General features: G+C 48.0%; 1 protein-coding gene across 3 annotated transcripts; it reads left to right on the plus strand.

Moving 5' to 3' along the window:
• Positions 1–1,774: 1,774 nt before the first annotated feature.
• LOC106752320 lies at positions 1,775–22,098 on the plus strand. Of its 3 annotated transcripts, none has more exons than XM_014633937.1 (9): positions 1,775–3,406; positions 3,479–3,792; positions 13,019–13,506; positions 14,121–16,806; positions 16,988–17,108; positions 17,179–19,125; positions 19,464–19,650; positions 19,743–19,991; positions 20,061–22,098. In XM_014633937.1, exons 2-9 carry the CDS (start codon positions 3,783–3,785, stop codon positions 20,634–20,636), a joined length of 6,264 nt encoding a protein of 2,087 aa, XP_014489423.1. In that variant the 5' UTR covers positions 1,775–3,406; positions 3,479–3,782; the 3' UTR covers positions 20,637–22,098. The 3 variants fall into 3 exon arrangements, with proteins under 3 accessions (XP_014489423.1, XP_014489424.1, XP_014489422.1); XM_014633938.1 differs by having other exon boundaries at positions 3,491–3,792; XM_014633936.1 differs by having other exon boundaries at positions 1,775–3,792.
• The last annotated feature ends 210 nt before the right edge of the window (positions 22,099–22,308 follow it).

A 22,308-nucleotide genomic window follows, 5' to 3' on the forward strand; every position in this document is an offset into this window, starting at 1 on the left:
GTAGAATCGATTATCGAAGCGCGGGCCAGAAATGGGTCAAGTCCACTTTTGGCAGAATTCGGTTTGCTCCGCTTTTTTTACGTCGCCTCGATATCTCGTCCATGCACTCCGGCGTTGGAAAAAGAACCGACGCGCTGTTGTTCCAGAACAAGTAGAATTAATTCGTTTAAACTAACTATTGAATTCATCCAGACGAGAAACTGTGGACGTAGCCAAATTTCAAATGAGCTTTCTTCTAGATTTTTTGAGGGTTTTTTCGCACGTCTTTTCTAAATGAAGTAACTTGTTGCACACGCGATGTCGTGCATGCAGTTGACCGTGCGTGAGCGCGTGGACGGTGTTGCGTTTCAGATACGATCGATGAACGTTCGTAATGTGTGACAAAGACTTTCATGTTCCGCACGGCGGAATCGTTAATTATACCTCCGTCCGATTGTCCTTGAATGACGAATCGCCCACCGACACACCGTATTAACCGCTAATTGCAACAGAGGTCGAACGAAAATTCGCGGATGATGTCGCCGATTGAGGCGATTCATTCTGCGTTATTGTTTTTATACATTGTATTAAAAATATGTTGAAATTGGACGAAAATATTTGTGAAAGGTATAATTTAGAAAGTAAAATATTAGTGAATATTACACCGATTCTCAAGTGGAAGACAGCGCGCAAATTTTTCGAAGGAATTTCAAGAATCCGAAAGCATAGAACTTCCAATTTCCTAGACCGTAGGCGCGCGCGAAGAGGTACGTATTGTTTTCTTTCGATCGGTTCTTCGAGTCCCTTCTCTCCCGCCTGTTCTCCGAGGTCAATTCCCCGAAGGCCGTCCTTCCGGGACTGGCACGAGAACAAGGCTGCACGTATATGGTAGGTAATAGCGGAATCATTCCCGATGGAAGAAGCGATCGATTGAAACGTAACGGAGAGGAAAGAAGGACCTCGTCTGCCCTTGGCTGTTGGCGATTCGGAATAGATAAAGAGGTGGATTAGCGAGGATCCCCGCTTCGTCTGGGGAAGCGCTCTTCTATTTTCACGACTTTATTTATAACGCGTTTTGTTTGGGTTCGTAGCCAAAGACCATCTGAAAAAGCTCCCTCTAATCCGCCGATGTGTTGGCTACTACCGATCGTGGAATAGGATACAACGCGATGATTAAAATTGGAAGTCGACCGTAGTCGTTAATCTCGATGTGTTTGAATGGGGTTTCGAGGCGGGTAACACGTTTTACAACGATAGAGCGCAATGCGCGCTGAGAACAGGTTAGGTTAGATTATACGCGCGATTGTAAATGTGAGCGAATCGAGAATTGTGAATTAATCAGGAAGCAAGGAGCGCTCAAGAGAGAGAGAGATTCAAACGAGCTCGAGAGTGGTTGATTTATTTCAGTTTTCACGTAGAAAAGCGTATTTCAGCGAGGCCGACGGCCACGATGAGCAAGGAGAGAAAAAGAAGAAGAGAGGAAGACACCCAACTTTCGCAGCAGATTTTCCATTTCACGCGCGGTGTCGCAGACGACAAGGCCACGGTTAAAACCCTCATTATCGTCATCCAATATGACGTTCTCTCTCATTCCGGTAAGAGAACGCGCGCAGGGCATATCTACGTCCCTGAAGAGAGCGTATGCCTGGGCTGCTCTCCTCCTCACCCCGCCGTCCCTTCATCCGCCTATCCCCCATCCGCACTCTTCCCCACTACGACCGCGGACGTCCCTCGGTGCGCGTTCGATACACGGAATCGCCTCGTGGTTCTCGGAAGGCAGTAGACTATCGTCAGCCACGCCAGACGGCGCACCGCTCGCACGCTCTCTCTCTCTCTCTCGTTGCGTATACTCGCTCACTCATCGCTACCTCTCTCCCAACCGTCCGTCCTCTCTTCTCTCCTCCCCTCCTATCCTCTCGCCACGTCTCTCTTCGCGCCACTCCATACGCTCTGTCTCGCGGAGCCAGATACACGAACTCGCCAGTTACGCAACAATAACAACGCCGTGAGGAGCGTGTGTGTAGCGTGCGACACCGTACCGACCGTATCGCGGGGAATCACTTGTTGACAACCGGACATACCCGAATAACGTGGGGAAAACAAGAGAGGAAGTAGCGATCGTTGTTCCCGCGGGCGAATTTCAACCACGATACGGAGTATTTGAAGAACCCGCGCGATTGTGAGAGAGAAATCGATCGCGGACGGGAGAGCGTTTATCCTCTCGCTCGAGGAGGAAGTGCCGAGAGCGATGCGCAAGATCGCTGAGGAGCCTCGCAGGATCGACACTCACCGATCGATGAATGGAGTAGTAGCTTTGAGTTACCACGCGGTGACCACGAGGTCCTACCGGAGGAATGCCGATCAATCGCGCGCATCATCGGCTCGATCTGTGAATTGTTGTGCCGGCAACACAGTGCTCTGTAAATCGCGACGAGGTGACTGATCGAGGAAGAGATTACGATCGTCGCGAGCACTCGTCGGCGAGTGCAAAGCTCAATCAATCGAGCTCGTACGTAAGAAAGTCGTATCGAGCGAATCTGAAGCGGAGAACCCGCTACCGATCTCCGAGAAGCGCGCGGATGCCCGCTCGCGCGACGCGTTTAGGCGCCAATGACGTCACCGGTCGAGTGAGGCCGCCGCCGTCAGGGGAATTCGCGGTCGGGTTTCTCGCGCGCGCAGTGCGTTTACGCGCGCCACGGGGAACGAGACCTTACGCTCTCTGCCGGGATCGAGATGGTGGTAGTAGCAACGCGCGCGCCGCACGTTCCGTGTCGCCGTTGTGTGAAATTGTGTGCTGGTGTGCGGCGTATGTGCTTTGCTGCGTCGTTGTGGTGGGGGTAAGGAGACCCCGTGGAATCGTTGCGCGGTGGCCGATTACGACTTTTCTACGTATGTCGCTCAGCGGGCAATGACTAACTGCGCGGCTGGGTCAGATATATCATCGACAAAGTCCGTTTCGTCGGTCGGACGGGATTTGCATAGCAAACAGATTGACGCGCTCACAAGTGGATAACGAGAAGTGGAATCGCGCGCGTTCCCTTCTGTAGTGCGAGACCTCGCGCGTTCTCTTCCCGTTCTCTACACGGCTACGTACGTACCTACGTGTGTGCGTGCGGATAAATATGTGAATATCACTTCGTATGTGCGGCTGGCTCGAAGAAAGAAAGAGAGAGAGTACACGACGAGGCAAGTGTAGAGCTTAAAATAGAAGAGTGACTTCGGCTTAAGTACGCGGTGGGAGGACGAGCGAGTAAAGTGAAACGGAGAGGAGAGGGTGGATGTGTTCACTCCTCCCTGGCCGTCTTCCCCTTCCTCCGCGTCGTGCTTCTGTGATACGTTCGAATTCTACGTTTCTCCGTGGGTGATCCGTGTCGAAGGGAGTAGCGAGAGGACCGACCAGAGTATATACACACATAGACATACACAAGTATATTACATATATATATATATATATATATATCATAGTGAAGTGTATGTTCTGTGATAATCGTACATATAGTGCATATTGCAGTGGTGGACGTGAGAGAGCAATCTCTCTCTTTCCCTCTCGCGACTTTTTTCTCGCCCGACGTCGCCGTATTGTCGGCAAGGGAGGAGAAGGTTCGTCGATCTTCAACAGAGGCAGAAATCGCGCTGGTACTCGCGCACTCGCCTGCCGTCGAAGAGGAGGCGTCGTCTCGCTCTCTGTCCCACGCGATGGATCGTGACTCGCGTTCGTATTCCTGCGGAGGCTGCAAGAGGACCGCCGCCGAGAGCCGAGCTATGCCGATGGAGTAACAAGTGAGCGGCGAAGCGGCGTTGCCATGACGACAGGTGAACCACCAACCTCTCCGCGCACATTTCTCTCTCTCTCACTCTGCTTGTACACTGCCTGACTACCAATCCCCCCCTCCGCCATGTCCCGCCGCCGCTCTGCGCGCGCGGTGTGTTTGTCCCTCTTTTCCTCTGACCCCGTATACTCGCGAGATATGATGCGACAACAGTACCTCCGTCTCTCGCTCGCTCGCTCGATCTTTCTTCCTCTCACTTTCTCGCGCGTTGCGGCAACGCTCTCCGTCCCCTTCCACGTTCACCGTTCCGTTCCTCTCCTACGTTCCTCCCTCTCGGAGCTTGCCACTTCGTTTTCCTTTTTCGGTCGTTCCCTTCCTTCCCTGCGGTCTCATCGTCTCAACACCGACGTGTTTTCGTGATACTCGGAAGGTAGAATGCGGTTATGAGAAAGAAGGAAAAAGACAGAAGCGAGAGACTCGTGTCTGTCCCGGCCACTTTTGTACATTGTAAATCGCGTTACGATCGCGTTATAAAAATTTACGAGGGATGCTGAGTCGTTACGAGTTCTCTGTGTCAGCGCTGCCGGTCCTTCTGTGTGCTCTTCCCTCGCTTTCGTTTTTACGAACGTCATGCGAGGTCCTTTCTCGCGCGATCCACCAAAACCGGACATCTCTTGAATCATTGCCTTCAATTTGCCCAATCGTTGACGAGATAGTTGACCGAATCGATTGTCCAGCTGACGGAGATCGAAAAAACATCACACCGGGTTGCACCATATAGTCGTTATCTTTAGAAAGCTCAAGTCGATCTTTTGTATTTCTCTGCAAGACCATTTGCACTGAACATTGTTTTACACGGTGCAAAAGTTTGTCCCCAGTCAACGGTCGATCCAGAAATGCACTCCATATGTCAGAGAATTGTAAATTAGACGAGTACCTGGTAATATCAGTGTATCGTGTCGTGGCCATCGGTCGCGATCGCTCGTTGGTAGAGCGAACGATGCCGTTTTAGCATGCTTAACGCGTAGGCCACGCGATATTCCAAGTACGCTCGGCTATTTTCATGCTACGCTAAGAAGCACGAAGAGCGAAGTGTGAGCGCGCGCGCAATGCCTATAGCGGCGTGACACGACGACGAAGTGGTAACGGCGGTCTCCTCCGCGCCATGCCGTATTAAGCTGGAATCGGCCAAGCCGAGTGTAGGATCGTCAGAATTTCTCCCGGTTTGTCGTCTATTCGTGGAAGGGAGAGATACCGGGGTTATAAAGCTTGCTTCAAACTGCACGATTCCGTTGTCCCTGCAAAGAAGAATAGTTCGCGCGCGAACGTGCTCTTGACGCTGCGCGTCAAATTTGTTCCAACACTCCGTTCCCCTTCAAATCTCATATGATACAACACTTTCTTTCTTCAACTCGAGAGAGAGAGAGAGAGAGAGAGAGAGAACGAACATTTTCCGTGCAATTGTCTATAAATGACACAAAATGTAGAATAGAAGGAAAATAATAGAAGCATGCGAAGCAGGCTATAAAAACGAAAAAATTAAGAAGATTTGTGGAAACTTTAGATGATTGACACTCATAGTAACGTCAATTCATCGTACTTTTCCTGGTATTCTCGTATCAGCGAGAGAATGTGAGAAAAGCATGAATATTTATAGAACCCATGCACTCTCTGGGTTAGGATAATATGTTTGTAGAAACGGAAACATAATTGTCACTGATAAATATCGGCGGTATTTATTAGAATTCTTAAAAAAATATGGATAAATCGGGATACTCGCGAATGCATAAGAGTTGAAAGAAATATCTCGCGAAAGAGGCAGAACGAAACAACGAAATCTACTTTATTCGCTATCTAAATTTACTTTAACTGCTCGTGAGCCTCTAATCGTAAATCCAGCAAACTTTATTACGCTCGCACTGCGATACCCATTACGGTCTTGTAATAAGCTTAAAAGGATTGTACGACACTCGTCATTCTGACTAGATGTATCCTTCAGCTCTTAGCCCTGACAATGTGATCTCTTGAATTTGGCTTCATTATCGTATGATACGAGCAGTATTTATACTTGGTGCGATGATAAAACACAGTCGCTTTTTTTTCGCGAGTTAAATTTATCGTCGTTTTTTCTCATTTGAAAGATTAATCCGAGATGATAACTACGATATGATAGCAATAAAGCAACAACTTGTATAAATTCTTATTATTACGTCGGAAAAGAATCTTTTCCGATACATCCTATTTCAATCGAATATTAGTAAATAAGAAGAGTCGGCGCGTGCGAATAATTACTGCACCGCATACCTGGAACGCGCTACAGAAATTATATTTGGAGCGACAAGAGGAAAGGGAGAAACGTTAAATGTCGTCAAGTAGCTTCGTATCCTCAGTCGATAATCTTGCATGAATTAGCAATTCATGGAGTCGTGTTATAGTATTTACAACGACAATGAGAAATACGACGAAGAACTCTCTATTGAATTTGCGCCGTGCGTCATAGTCACACACACGAAAGCAGCCGTCGGTGATGGAATCTAATTAAACGAATCGAAAAGTAAATATGGAATCATACTGTCTACACGCGTAAGCACGGCGTCACTGACTCGATTAATTAAGCGCGTTGTTTACTTCAGCATCACAAGAGGTGGATCCATCAATTGACGCTCTGGAAAATTACATGAAAAGAAAAAGGAGAAAGCACGGTGTACAATAGCTGGACGTCTGACTGACGGTGAACACCTAACGGTGACTTAAACAAATTTTTTCGCGAGAATGCGATCGTCGAACTTGCTTTGCCAAGCAACGAAAGGCGCGAAGGGGACACGCAGAGACAAACACGCATCGTTCATAGCATCGGTTCTCTCTTTCGGTAGAGCATTTCGCGGCCGTGAACGTCCTAGGGCACGTAGACGGGGTGCGTGACCCAATCACCCGTTCACTGGCAGCGCGAACGGCGTGAATTCACCGCATCGGGTCTCTTCCATCGAGGCGCGGTGGGGGGGGACTATCGTGAAGTACCAGGCACAACAGCCGGGCGGGGATCCCCGCGCACGTGAAAGAGGAGGCGATGGCGTGTGTGTGCGTCAGTGGCCGCGAAGGCCGACGGTAGAGGAGAGGTGCTCCGTCAGACGCAAGTAAGCGGCTGGTGTGGCGCGGAAGGAGGTGGGACCGACCGCTGCTTCGTCAGACGCGCGGGGCCGCGTGACTCACTTGCTCTTCGCGGGAATCTCCCGCTTCCTCGCCAGTGGCAGCACCGTACGACTTTGCGCGGTCGCACGGGTACAGTCCGCACAGCCGGAGGGAGGAGGAGGTGGCCGGCCAATACCAGCCGGAGTTCATCCGGCGCAGCGCTCGGCCGTCGCGGACCCGCTATGCGATATGTATCAGTGTTTCTCAACCTCGCTTCCTATGTGATCCACGCAGGACGATTTGTCCGTATCAGACACGTATTCCGAGTTTCACCAGTTGGAAACGGAATATGCAACACGCTGTATTCTCACGTTTTTTTTTCTCTTAATTGCAGCGACACATTGATATCAGTGTTGGCGTTTCTGACATAAAGCTCGATAATAAAGAGCGAATTGATTCGAATATTCCGCACAAGAGATACACCGCGCCTCACCGATTCACTGCAACATATCGCACTGAGCGGACGCTAATTGGACGTCGCATTCGCGCATCTGGACGATATATCCACAATAAATCTGACAACGAATATGCATTGTGCGCACTAAAACTATAGCCACTAACAGACAATTAAAATTATTGACAATGCATCGAACAAATACAACAGTCGCGCATTATCTGCGCTACGAAGAGAGCCGTTTCCTACCATTATCGATTTCTGCGTTAGTTAAATTAAACTTGAGGCCGTGCCGGACCGGGGGAAGGATTGTACGCGAGCTTTATCGATATCAATGAATAAGCGGGTAACTGACCCAGAGAGTGGAGAACTGACTCAGAATGGATAAAATATCTTGAGATTTTGCGGTGCTTCTCTCACATAATGAATGGATCAGTCGCGTTAATATTGAAAGGTCTGCGACACTGCTAAAATTATCCTTCGATGGCGAAGGACTCTCGAGAGATCATGTGGCGGGCGATCGTTTCGGCGAAACCCCGCCCGTAATCGTACGATGACGAGAGAAAGAAACTCCGCTGATTCAAGCGCGACTTGGTATAGATGCGAAATGTCATATAATGACGATGATAAATAACAAACTCGAAAATATGAAATTGACCTTCGTGTTTTTGATGTCGACCGGACTGTGAGAGACTCATAGCTGCCTGCCAAGGTGGAGCGATCGTTTACTTAGCCTACGTAACGGTGTAATGTGCAGAGGACTTTGAGACACCGTGGACCGAGATAAATACAGTCGTGAAAATTTAAGAAACCTGAAATATCATAAAGAAATAATTCGAACGGAAAGAAACGAGCCAAAATTGTAAAAAGCTCAAACGGCGGTCTTCTCAAAAGTCAAACGTAAACAAGCGTGAAAATTGAGGCATGACATCGCGGTCAGTTGAACGAGCGTTTAACGCGTCTGACGCGTCCGGTATAAAACGATTAACGAATTGTCAGGTCGATATAGCGCGATGGTACGATGTAACGCGCGGCAGACTGAACAGACTATTCATAGGTTGCAATTGATCGTTTATGCTCCGTCTCTTGGAGCGTCCCAGTCAGACTTGAACCCAAATCGCGCGCGCATAAGTTGTTATACATGTATATACACATATACATGCATGTATTTTTGTTTTTAGCTTTCCACACTGCACGTGCAATACATGACAAGTGTTAAAGCCGAGGATGACCTGCGACGGGGAAGAAACGTGCAAATAAATTTGCCACAGATCTTGCTTATAGCCGAACGCGACGAGATTTATCTTTGCGCGTATGCCGATGTATCGGCAAGGAGGGGGCCACCGAGGTCAGGGAGCGAAGCATCGAGATAGAGGACGAACAATAATAACACCAATACATCAATAAAATAGACTCGACCAGCTCGCATAAGCTGGTGTTTTACTCGGTGTTTTACTCGGCACGACGTGTGGGCGAAACTCGCCTGCCGAGAGCCCGAAAATAAAATTTTACGCGACGACACGAAGAGTCCACGATCAAATTTACGTGCGTGATGGCACGCTCAAATCTGTCGTCCCTCTGCGATCGATTTAAGGCAAAATAAAGGAGCCAATGTCACCGGTGTTATTTCGTTGTTATTTAAATTGTCGTCCCCAAGTAAAACAACGTATGCCCGTCACTTCTCGTCAATTTAGCATGCGATTAAACGCATCGGCAATTGCCACTGGAGCACGCGGAGAAATAACTGCGGCCGTTGTTTTATATTCCGAGTATAACTGACTGAAATCTGCGTTTGCTCGAAATGCAAACAAAACGTGTATCGTGACCCATTTCCGTCGCTTCGCGAACGGGAGTGCATACGAAGCTTACCGTATTTATTGCGCGCGGCCATACACGTCCGCGAGATATATTTGCGAACATGTAGCGCAGGACTACGAGTGTGTACGCATAATGCACGAATAACTTCGATAACAAGCTGTAATTTCAGACAAATATTTGAGAGGACGTTAATTGAATAATTCGAAACTCGAGGCCGGTTGTTACGTTGTCCGCGATAATCTCCACGCTGCTGCTTGCTTGTCGATCTTCAGTCCACTGATACCATTCATTTCGTCGATTTGTAGCGCGCGCGACGATATCATTAAAATGAGAGAAAAATATTCCTTTAGCCGTGTGCGTTGATCAAAATGAAAAGTTTGCCGAGCCTCATTCCGTCCAAATTCGATCGCTCGAATCACAATTTTGACCTTTCGTTGGTGCAATGGAAAAGTTTCGTTAATTAGCGATTAATTTGGAAAAGCTATAAAATTGTTGTCAATTTCCTACACAAGTTGGAAATCTCGTAGCGAAAGTACATCATATACATAATGCCACGCTGCAAACGCTACGAGACGTTCCAATTGCTGTTGTATAATTAGTGTCGTTCGCACGCAATCGCACACATCGTGTAAATTTGCGATTACGCGAAAGAACTACGGTCGTAACGGTAAGTCAGTCTCCTCGATCAACTCTTGAGCCGGCCTGTAAGACATCCTGCGATAACCGCGTAGATACCATGCGTGTTCGTAGAAGCGAATGGGCACGAAAAGAGCACGCTATTGTCGGTTTCATTCATTTCTGCTAGATTCGCGCCGCCGTCGATTAAGAAGAGCCTAATGAAGTTTCGCGTGTCTCACGTGTATTTGCGTCACGCGTCTCCTCCCACGACGCGTTTGCTTATAAAGAGCTTCTCGCTGATCAACCTATTAGCGTCGGCGCGCTCGCACGCAACGTAAACTTTAAAGCTGCATCCGTAATTAACGATGCGACGTGAATGTTCTCGTGTTTGCCGGATAATCGAAAGAGCGAATTCAATTGGATGACGTAAGTTTTTTCTTCCACAAAATACGAAAGAAAGTGCGTCGAATCGACATTTATTACAAATTGCGAGGGAAATGAATTTCAAATCGGCAACGCCGATTTTATCGAAAGGTTTCTCGAAGTGTAAACACTGGTCAATTAATTGGAACAATGATGCTAATGGGTTTCCTTCTTTTTCTTCCTTTTTAAAGGAAATGTAATTATGGAAGATGGTTTGGATTTTGTTCGTAAATTTCATCGTGCGATGCATCAAGTCATCTCTGTGAGAGTCGAGAGGCTTTCCGGGTGTTTCTTCTTCGATGAAGTCTACCGCTGCCAAATGGATCGTCGATGTAAGTCTCGTTTGGGCGCGATGGTGATTCTCCACGAGGAATGCCTCCGTCGACGAACCAGGTTGGCTCGTGCGCGCGTTCTGCCAGCTCTTCTCTTTTCGCTCGTTCTCTCTCTCTCTCTCTCTCTCTCTCTCGCTCGTTCGCTCGCTCTCCCTCTCCTCTGTATTTGCGCGTATAAATAGCACGGTCCAAAATTATCGGGGCACTTCGGCGAACGGTGCCGCGAAAGTGGCGTCCAAGAAAAGGCCGACGATTTCTGCTAGCTATAAAAATACGCAGGGACGACGCGCAGAGCCGCCCGGTTGGCGTTGCGCATTCTTCGTTGAGGGACACGAGGACGAAGGGCAAAGGATGATAGAGACGATGACACATTCGTGGACTTTGAACTCTCGCGATCCAAAACCATGTTGTAGGAAATTCATACAGGAACATACAAACGTGTGTGTCAAATGTGACATGCCAGTCATTCTAAAAGAAACGACAAAGAGTGGGTAACTATATAGATGAGGAAGAAATGACTCAATCTCTACATGGAAAAAAGTGCTAGATTCAAGTAAATAGCTGCTCCAATACTCCTTAACAAATTTTCACTTGAACCAAGTAATATGATTTTTACTCTACTCACTTGATCCAAAAATAAAATATTATCCAAGTAAAATTTACTTAATTCAAATAATCCAAGTAAAAATTTGCAAAGGAGTAATTATTTACTTGAATATAGTATTTTTTGTGTAGAAAGCATTCAACGTAGCAAACGAATGGATGCAAGTGATACCAATAAATTAGAATTAAAATGTCGTTGAACAAGAAAGCGTCTTGCAACGAATCTTCAGATAGCTATGTTGCACACAGCAACTTAATGACTGCATCAAACTCGAGTTTTAACGAACAAGTTGAACGTCAGCAGCACCCGATGTTCTAACGACGTGGTCGGTAATTACGTGATTAATCGACGTATATAGGTCGGGGAGAAGACGAGGCGAGAATTTTGCGAGAGTACGATCCTAAATAATTTACTGTCGTTCCAGAAAACAAATACGGAAGATCTCGGACGCTTATAAACGGCGCGAAGAAAAGCCTCGTTTGTGTGTAAATGACTCTGAACTATTGAACCTGTGCTCCACTTCCGCTTTCGTAACGTCGCGTTGCCGCATAATTCCACAGGGACGACCTGTCGCGTCTTGAATATCGAACACGTGGATAATCGAGTTTGAACCGATCTCCGAGTTTGCCTCCGCACCTACCGACCTACCTCGAACGCGATTAGAATAACTCTGTTTAACGGAATAGTACAAGGCGCGACTGTTTATAAAATTGCAGAATTTTGTTCGTTCTCTCGAAATTACTGAATTTCACGTCAGCCTGTTTTCGGGCGCAAAAATTAGACTGTAATCGCGTAATTGAGTTTCTTAATTGAATTATTTGCGGAATGCTAATGTTTTCCTCGTACACCAATCGCCGACCAGTTATGGCTCGACTATTTCTTGGTCGCGGGGAAATATCTATGACCGAATATTATCAATGAATATTCACGGCCATGTATTTTTCCCGTCCGTGGGAAAGTGTACCAAGGAGAACATCGCAGTTCTAATCTTCCTTCAAAATGTCCTACTACGATCGGTAAATAAGAAAAAAAAACCTTCGTTATACTGTGACTTGTATCGATACGCGCGTAAGTTTGACACTTTTATCTCGGCATGTAAAAATCAAGCGAGTTATCAATAGAGAGAGAGAGAGAGAGATCTTTTAACGACGACTCCGAGACAATATTCCGCGTCTGATGACTCGATCGTGACTCGACGCAATTACGCGTAACGAATCGATTCACTTTTGCGCGTAACGTAATCGCGACGAAGCGTAATATATAACTCTCGTGGCAGCCGAACGATGTTTTTCCCATCGGATCGGCTTCCTAGTAGACGGATGCATCGCGAGACGATCGACACGCGCACGGTGCATCTGGAATTTTCTCGGTCGGCATCACGGTACTTTGCTAGCGACCTCGTATACTTTCCTCATGCACAATAGTCACAATCGTAGTCGCGTATTACCCGTATGACCGTCGTCATCGTGAATTCAACGCGTCATTAGCACCTTACGTAAAGTCACATCGCACGTAATAAACTCGATTCGAGGCCCGTTACTTCGGGACTTTTTACACGTCAACAGCTGCTCTCTCTCTCTCTTTCTATATATATATGTCGTGGTATTCTGACGCGCGAGATAATCGTCTCCGACAATTATATTGGATTGATCGATGCGTTCGTTTCGTAGAATAGTCGCGCCGATTCGCGCGCGCAGTATCGAGAAATCGCAACCTTTCGTGTGAATCACCTTCTTCCCCCCGTGCACGACGACGTCCGTTCTCGCGTCTGTGAGTCACCTGAGAGCCCACCACCCCGATCTCAGCTTCTCTCAGTCACTCCGCTTCTTTTTTCCCGGCCCCGGTAGTCACAGTCAGTTACTAAATCCACCTGGTATCGTGCCGTTTGCAGAGACCCACACTGTGGCGATGACAGACCCACAGCTGAACAATAACAATAACAACAACAACAACAATAACAACAACAACAACGATGGCGAGCCAAAGTACCTGCACAAGAAATTCAAGAAGATGGCGACGACGGAAGTCGCGCCAAAGGTCGAGCCCAAGAAGATGGAGACTACGGCAAACAACGCCTCTGTCGAGGCACCCAAGCGAAAGGACGCCGACAAGGATGGCAAGGAGCCCGTCAAACTCAACGCTTCCCCGGAACCCGAGGGAGAGCCCACCGAGTCTCGAAAGAGCGGCTACGTTTGTTCTTACTGCAACTTATCCTGCGCGAAACCGAGCGTACTCCAGAAGCACATCAGAGCGCACACGAACGAGCGGCCGTACCCGTGCGTGCCATGCGGATTTGCCTTCAAGACCAAGTCGAATCTGTACAAGCACCGCAGATCGCGCGCTCACGCGCTCAAGATGGAAGGAGGGGATGCGAGCAAGGTATTCGATTAACAAGATTCGCTAATTCGATTCTTCACAATTCGTTCTTATATATTTCGTCGTCTCAAATACATCGTCAGAAACTTCTTTACTGACAAAACGATCCGTATGGACGTTGCATAGATTATTTCACTGGCTGAGTAGTATTTAAAGGTGTGTTTAAGGCGATCTTTAAGCATAAGAATGGGCTATGAATGAGCCTTAGCCTGCGAACTAGTGTGTCGAATTCGCTATAAGTGTGTTTCGTGTTAATCCTAACTCTTCTTCCCCATTTTTTTTTTTATGTTTTCTGTGAACGTGTGGTTATCGGAAGGTTAAGAAGTAATGCGTTATTTGTAATACTTGTAAATAAAGTCAGTAGATATCACACGTTATGTTAATATAAGCTGTTGTACACAAACTCAATATGAAATTGTTCTCACTTGGCTCAAGCACTTGATATAAAATGCTTTTCGTGCAATTTCTTTTATATATGATGACACAATAATGGCGGTATATTGTAAAAAAAAAATGGAGAATAATACATGCGATAGATATATTGAATAATAATTTTTGGAGATTAGAAGTGGAAGAAAATATTGAGTTGGACAAAAGAGTTGTACCATTTTTCGCAGATGTCCGAGGACTCGGACATAAGCCTGTCGGACAGCGCCAGCAATGGCACAGGTACGCCACCACCTCCACCCGCTTCGACACCCACGACGACGACGACGACGACGACAACAGTATCCACCGTCGTGAAGACCGTCAAGACCGGCAAGATCTACAAGCCGAAATTCCACACGGCGTTACAGTGCGTAAACAACGATGCCGAGACGTCCTCCTTGTCACCTAGTTCTTCCAGTAGCAGCTCTTCCTCTTCGACCACCGCCGCCGCTTCCAATTCCATGCCAAACGCGGAACAATTACAAGAGCACATCGACAAAATCATTACGGATAATCAGGCGATCATGGAGGCGGTGGATCCGCGTCTCCATAAGCTGATGCAGCGTCAGCAGAGCTTGGTGGAAACGAAGCAGCAGTCGGAGCTGCCGTTGAATCTGTCTTCCGTGGAACCGGAGCCTTCGAGCAGGAAACGTTGCTACAGCGACAGCTACACTCAGGAAGGAGCAAAGGAGGACAGCTTCGAGGGTTCGATCATCAAAGATCTCCTGCTGAAAACTGCAAATACCGCGACGAACGGCCCGTTGACGGAGGCAACCGCGATTGACAATCTGGCGTGCCCCAGCTGCAACATCCCCTATACCAGCGTGGACAACCTCGAGACTCACCGTAGATACTATTGCAAGGGCAGCCCCCGAAGAGCAGATTATCCCGGGGAATTGGAGAAACGCGAGTCCGACTTTGTCGAGTGCAAGTCTTCCGAGTCGTACTACGGCACCTTGCAACCGTTACCCTCGCCGGGTCCTCTGCTGGGTAACACTCGTCTGGTCGACGCGTACGCTCCGGCCGCGAAGAAAGCAAGATTGGAGAACGTGCCGACCAGTCTGAGGTCGCTGGAAGAGCTCAGCAAATACCCGCGTCCGAATTCTCTGCAGATGTTCGGCGGCGAAGTGCGAATTCTCGACAACACCGGCGAGACGAAAACAATGAGAATCGAGCCGCGACAGACCAACTCGCCCACCAGCGAGCATATAGTGAGTAGCAAGTGCGTGACCTCGGAGACGGCGTCGGTGGTGGTAAAATCGGGACTGCACTCGGGCGGCACTATGGTCCACAAGCCGCCAGGCACGCCGGCCAGCACGCCGAGTTCCTCCATATCTCTGCCCAACGTACCGAAGATGCTGGCGCCCATCATACCGAACATATCAACCCCCAATATAGCGCCGACCATGTCCTGCTACAACTACCTGGAGTCGCATTTGAACCCGCTGACGAGTATCACTGCCTACAACCCGTTGACGTTGCCTCAGGCGGGCATCACCAACATTCTCCACGGCGGCAAAATAATACCGTACGTTCCCGGCATGCCCGGGCCACACACCCTGACCGGCACGCCGACTATAGACATATCCCCGAGTATAACGGCCGGCGAAGCAGCCGGCTACAAGGTGATACCGGGTCTACCGGGTCTACATATGGTACCTCATCAACCTTTGAACCTGGCCAGTCCGGTGCAAGCCGGTATGCTCGGCGGACCGCCCTCCGTGCTGCTGGACCAGCCTCTGGATCTGGCCAGTCCGGCCAAGGAATCCAAGATCAGCTTCAAGACTCCCGGCGGTGACAGCCCCAAAGTTCCTCCTAGCGTTAAGATCGAGACGGATAAGTATCGTGCGAGGACCGGAGAAATCGGCAAAACTGAGCTCGATCGTCATATCAAGAACGGCGCGGTGGTGAAGTACAACAAGGGCCCTATAGAGAGCCCGCGGGGCGAGAGAAGAGAGTTTACATACGACAAGAAGCATTCGGATAAATCTTTCGGTTACCCGAATGGCACGGACAATTCCTCCGGCTCTTACAGTAAACTGAGGTACTCGCCTAAAGCTACTACGGAGAGCAGAAAGAGGCCGTCCAATTGGGGCGTGAGCGAGGTGGACCTACCGTCGCCTCATGAAAACGGCCGATTGAGCCTCTCCGACGGACGAGCGAAGCTCGTGGACGGTGGTGCGTTCAACGGGGCCAAGACGAAGGTCACCGAGCCAGTGCCGTCGGTGATACTCGTGAACGTAGACTCTTCGAAAACAGAAGTGCCAACGAAAACTTCCGTAGAGATAGTAGTTGGTAAGGAGAAGCCCGAGGTGAAATCGCCAAGAAGCGAAGTCACCGCCGAGGAAGCGACGAATAAATTTGTGAGACCTACGTCGCTACCGCTCAAGCCCGGCACGTTCACGCCGAAGAAGCACCACGGGATCACGCCGACAGCCAATACACTCCCTCTCATCAGTCCGGAGACTCCGCGACCGAAAAAGTCTTACGGACAGCTGTATCTCAACGGGCACGCCTACACATATCTGGGACTAAAGTGTTCCACCAGAGTGTTCTATTGCACCCTGAACCGACCGCAGCCGATGTACGTTACGCAACAACACGGTCTGTCGATGTACTCCAATTGGAAAATATGTAAGGAGGCACCGTCGGACGTGGACATGGCGCACTACGACTCTCGGCACAGACCCTCCAATTATACCACCGCTTGGAAAAGGCAGGAGGACATTCTGACGCACTCCTCACAGAGACCAACCACTCCCACCAGCCCGGATAGCGGATTGGAGAGTGATATGCAGGAGAAGGCGAAAAAGGTGACGATATTCGACGGAGGTTACGAGAGTAACGAGGATTACACCTATGTGCGCGGAAGAGGTGAGAAGCATTTGTATTATCTTGTAACGTTGCGCGAGATGTAGCTCTCTTTTTCAATGATGGTATTTCGAAATGATTTTATCGGAATGTATTTCAACACGCGCGTTGAGAATGAGAGAAAATTCTCAGCGAGAAAAGATAATCATCCGCGTTATCAGCGAATAATGTTATGTTTCGCAAGGTCGAGGACGTTACGTCTGCAAGGAATGTGGTATTCGGTGTAAGAAACCATCTATGCTGAAGAAACATATCAGAACGCATACAGATGTCAGGCCGTACACTTGCAAGCACTGTGTCTTCAGGTAAGTCTGCGACCTTTCGCGGCGGAACGCATTGTGCCCCGAGTTTGTGAAACGATTGTTTGTGCGACAGTTTCAAGACGAAAGGCAACCTCACGAAACACACCAAGTCCAAGGCTCACTACAAGAAATGCGTGGAATTGGGCGTGGTGCCGGTGCCGACGAGCGTCTGCGACGAGAGCACCGACAAGGAGTCGATGGCGCAATCAACCGGCGGCAACGCGGACGAGTCGTCGGAGGAAGAAGAGGAGAGCGACGGTGAAGAGAGCGAAGAGTCCGGTAGCGAGGAGCAAGAAGCGGCGCAAAGTCTGCTGAGCCTTTCGCAACGCAACAGCAGACTGCCGGGCTTGCTGCCGTCGGGAAGGCCGACGACGTATCCGTACGCTCTGACCTTACCGATCTTACCGACAACTTCCACGGTCACGTCCACGGCCGCGACGAGCTGTCCAAATCTGAGCAGCCAAGGGACAACGTTGATTCAGAGCGAGTCGTCGCACCGCTACTACTTCCCGTCGAGCCGAGCTACGGCGGAAGAATCGAGGAGCAGCGTCATCCAGTCGGCCTCGAAGAAAGACGACTCGGACGGAGTCGAGATGGAGGAGGTGGTGGCGGTGGTGAGCAGCAGCGCGGAATCGCGCCTTCACCAATCCGCGATGTCTCAACCGATGGATCTGACGACGAAGCAACAACCGGTCCCGCAGAGAGCCAGACCCGCGGACATTTTGACGCCCGTCTCGGAACCGGTCCTCCTGCAGACGATAGTCCAGACGATGGAGCGGCTGCCGATACAGGGTAGAGAGTGGAAGCCGGACGCGCAGGGCCACATGCTGCAGGCCTATCTCACCGAAAGATACGTGATGGACAGTAAAATCAAGCAGCAGTATCGCGTGGGAAGTAGCAAGCTGGACAAACAAACGCAAGAGAGAGACGTTTGCCGTCCGCGGCATCAGGATCCAGCGAGATCCAGACACGTGGAATCCAACGGCGTCCTGACCGTGACGTACACCGACCCCAGCAAGATACAACACACGGTTATGGAGAGCAGGGTTAACAAGCACGCGACGAAGCACACCAGCGACGACATCAAGATGGAAATCAGGGAGAAGATATATCAAAACAACATAGAGAGACGAGCGTTCGACTCGGAGACTACTCACAAGGAGCAGCCTAATCGATTGCTTCCCGAGCGCGAGAGCTTCGTTTTGGCCAGTCCCGTTGCTGCGCGACCGAGCATCGAATACGGTCTGCCTATGAGCAAAAACAATAACTCCATCGACAGACCGATTTACTCCGTGGACGCAGCCAATATCGACTCGCCGAAATCCTTGGATGCCAACAACCGGTTGATGCAGCATGCCGACGTCGACAGAGGTTCCATGTTCAATGCGATGATGGCCGAAATGGACAGACCTAGGGAATGCCACCCGGAGATGAGAACAGCGAGCAACGATCTGCGAATGCAGAGCCCGCGGAATCTCGACCTGAGACCGCCGCCCGGTCAAGAGTACAGAGCGCCGAATCAAGCTGAGCTGAGGCTACCTAGTCAGGAGTTGAAGATGCGGGGCCAAGATATGAGACCGCCTAGCCGCGAGTTCAAGCCGTTCGTTCACGAGATGCAAGTCATTCAAGAGCTTATGCCGTCGACAAACATAGAAATGCGGCAAACAGATAATAGGCCGCCGAGCAGAGACATTAGAGCACTCTCGGAGTACAGAGCGCAGTCTCAAGATCTCAGGCCCAGTTACGAAATGATGCCTATGCACGAGCCTTCCAAGCCTTCGCAAAACGTTGATGTGAGGAGTACGGTACCGCCGGTCGTCTATCACTATGAAACCAAACACACCACGGAGTCGATCAAACAGAATAACACGCCGGATAACGCGAAGCACGCGGTAGCCAGGAAGATAGTCGTCGGCGGTCCGGATTTTCGATCCCCGTCACCGAATACGCCGGCGAATCCGAAAGCACCACAAGCGGAATTTTTACAACCGTCGAGCGGGCCGGCGCCTAATTATGTTACGTGAGTACTATCCTCTTTCGATTTGCGTATCAGAGCGTTATGTTGGTCGAAAGCGGCGATATTTAACGAACAAAAAAATAGGTGTTTCATACGTAACGAACTTTTCGATTGTTTCCGCCCTCTTCAACGCTGAATACCACCAATTTTAAAATTCAAAGTATTGTTGATGTCAACGTTAAATTGTTCATATCGTCGGAAATTTGATACGGAAAATATCAAAGGCGTGAATTTACATAGCTTAGGCGACTTTCGGAGATCCACGGTGCTCGATGTACGTACGATATTCGTCGAGATGAGACTCCGCTTGTAAGAACTGAGTCTATGGAATGTAGTTACAGTGTGACGGAGGACGGTAGGAGCGTATGTGGGATTTGCAACAAGGTGTTCAGCAAGCCTAGTCAGTTGCGGTTGCATATCAACATTCATTATTTCGAGCGGCCGTTCAGATGCGAAAGTTGCGCGGTTTCCTTCAGAACCAAGGGTCACCTGACGAAACACGAGCGATCGGTTTCCCACCATAACAAGGTGAACGATAGATTAACTTTATCTACGCGAACGATATATATGTACGTGTGAATGAATCTGTAAGTATTAATAAATGTGGAAACTCTATACAGGTCAGTATGACTTCTACGTTTGGCGCAGCAACCACCAGCAACCCCAGGCCTTTCAAGTGCACAGATTGTAAGATAGCGTTCAGAATACACGGACACTTGGCCAAACATCTTCGCAGCAAGATGCACATCATGAAGTTGGAGTGCTTGGGCAAGTTGCCGTTTGGCACGTACGCGGAAATGGAAAGGTCTGGTGTCAACCTGAACGACATTGACACCACGGACTGTGATAATAGTCTTACTAGTCTACAGGTGAGTATCGAGGGAGAGAAATAATCTCGCGCACATTTCGCGATAAAACTCGATATCTTCTCCCGACAGATGTTGGCTCAAAGATTGTGCGAGAAGGACCCCGCGAAAATCGCGCAATGGGACTCGGAAAGTGTGCCCGTCGGTCAGACGGTGAGCGGCAGCGAAACCTCATCGGACGAGGGTGAACCTATACCGCAACACGCGCTTCAATACGCGAAAGCGACCGCGGACGCGGACATCTCCCGATCATATCACGTGCCAATCGCTGGCGAGGAACCGAAAGCCATTAATCACGTTAACGACGTTCGCCTACGCAGTCCTCACTTCAGTCAGCATAGACGCGACTACGTCGTGAAGGAACAACGACCGATCCCGATCGTCGTTTCGTCGGAGGATGCGAGGACGGAAGACAATTTACAATCGTACAAGTGCCAAGTTTGCCCCGTATCTACGCGTACCGTAAACGAATTACAGGTACACTGTTTTGTTGAACATAATATTGAGACGGATTCTAGTACAAATATCGTTCACGGAGATAGGAGTGCGAGTAAATGTAGAGAAAAAGAGAATACTCAGAGGAGAATTACGGAGGAATCTTCCGCGGTTAAAGAGGATCATAATAGACAAAAGATAGAGGACACATAGTGCCAAAACGATATAGCGTGCTAAAGGAATTTTCGATCATGCCATACTAAGAGAAAGAGAGAGGAATTGCGTAATGACAATGCATCATGTGCGACACGCGTAATCCGTACTTTTTCGATTTTAAAGAAATATCTACCTGGTATGAATTGAGGAAACACATCTTGATCATTAACACCAAGATGACGAGAAATTTTCACGAATCATTTGCTACTGAGAAACTGCAAATTTTACGTTGCCGTCACCGAATGTTTGTTAAATTTCTACGGAAAAGGTCTTGATTAAAAATTTAAAGTCTATCAATTGGAAGGAGAAACGCGAGAACGAGAAGGCACGAATATCTGATAGTAACGTATAAATCTTAATATGTATGCAATTTCACACGAATGAAAGCTAAGAAGCATTGTCTCGATCATGTTTCTTCTACCACAGGTACCAGTTCACTTGTAACTGCCTGTTTGTACTGCAAAGCCGTAACGTCATAATCGCTCGTATAGTCCACCTCTAAGACTTTTCCTCTCAAAACCGGCACGTAAGTAAACAAAAAAGAAAAAAAAAGTAAAAACAATAACGTAGCTCCAGTATCTGATATGAATATAATATTTATACACACAATAGAGTGTCGTAGCAAGCATAAGGTGCAATGTGGACTGGCATGTGATCCTGTATTTAAAGTGCAAATGTTGCGTTCAACGTTAAAGAGTATTCTAAAATATTACAAATGAATATTATACTTTAAAAAATTGGTACATGAAGCTTATATATATATATATAAATACACACGTGTATATATATATATGTATTTGTATGATATTAGTATGAATACTTATGAGAATGATTGTTGATATAAGAGGAAATGTGTTTGTATATATTTATGTATAATATACTGAGAGAAACCGTGTTAGGCTCTATTGTAGTTTTAAGAGCTCAGCAATCAGGAAATGTGTCGGTTACTCAGATTATGCAATATAAAATTACATATTAATTCTTTGGTTTGTGCATATCTTTTGTGGAAAATTTTCTCTGGAAGGGAAATTAAATGACAAGTATTAACAGTCTTATCTCTGAGATATTAAGAAAATATAATGTTTATTTTTCAATTTTTTTGATATTGCTATTTATATCTTCTCAATCGAAACGATCTCACTCATTTGGATAATCTGAGGGACCAATTCGCTGATTCTGTTTAAGACATTTAAGAAGCCGCATACCTTCCATGAGCGACAGCTATCGTATCTTATAATTAACCGTCTACCTAATATTACGTGCAGTCTCAACATCTCACTCAAGCACGAGAATATGTCTTTCCTACCGCATAATCAGACTCCGATTATCACGATTTGTACCTAGATGTGCTTGAGCTAAGATAATAGTGGTACGGATAGGTAACGACCACACAATTGTATACAATGAGGTCCAGGTCTGAGTGATTGTCACTAAACGATATCAGTGTAGCATAGTCTAACCTAGCATTTTGATGTATATCTATTTACCTAATTCCTAATTCTATCAACTCCATCGCGAAACTACGTATGAGCTTCCAAGATGTGTACACGTATGTATGTATGTATCCGAAATGCCAAGCCAACGATTTGCGTTCTCAAAAGAATCAGCGAGAGAAAGTATATGCGTCTTTTTTAGCATTATCATCGCCAAGATCAATTTTCGAACGATA

The sequence above is a fragment of the Dinoponera quadriceps genome, unplaced genomic scaffold, assembly GCF_001313825.1.
Source record: "Dinoponera quadriceps isolate SergipeBrazil2010 unplaced genomic scaffold, ASM131382v1 scaffold248, whole genome shotgun sequence".
Classification (NCBI taxonomy): Eukaryota; Metazoa; Arthropoda; class Insecta; order Hymenoptera; family Formicidae; genus Dinoponera; species Dinoponera quadriceps.

Coding starts and splice junctions, on each gene's coding strand:
- LOC106752320 (XM_014633936.1), top strand. Junction 13,507..14,120: donor AAGGAGGGGATGCGAGCAAG/GTATTCGATTAA, acceptor CATTTTTCGCAG/ATGTCCGAGGACTCGGACAT. Junction 19,992..20,060: donor ATAGTCTTACTAGTCTACAG/GTGAGTATCGAG, acceptor TTCTCCCGACAG/ATGTTGGCTCAAAGATTGTG.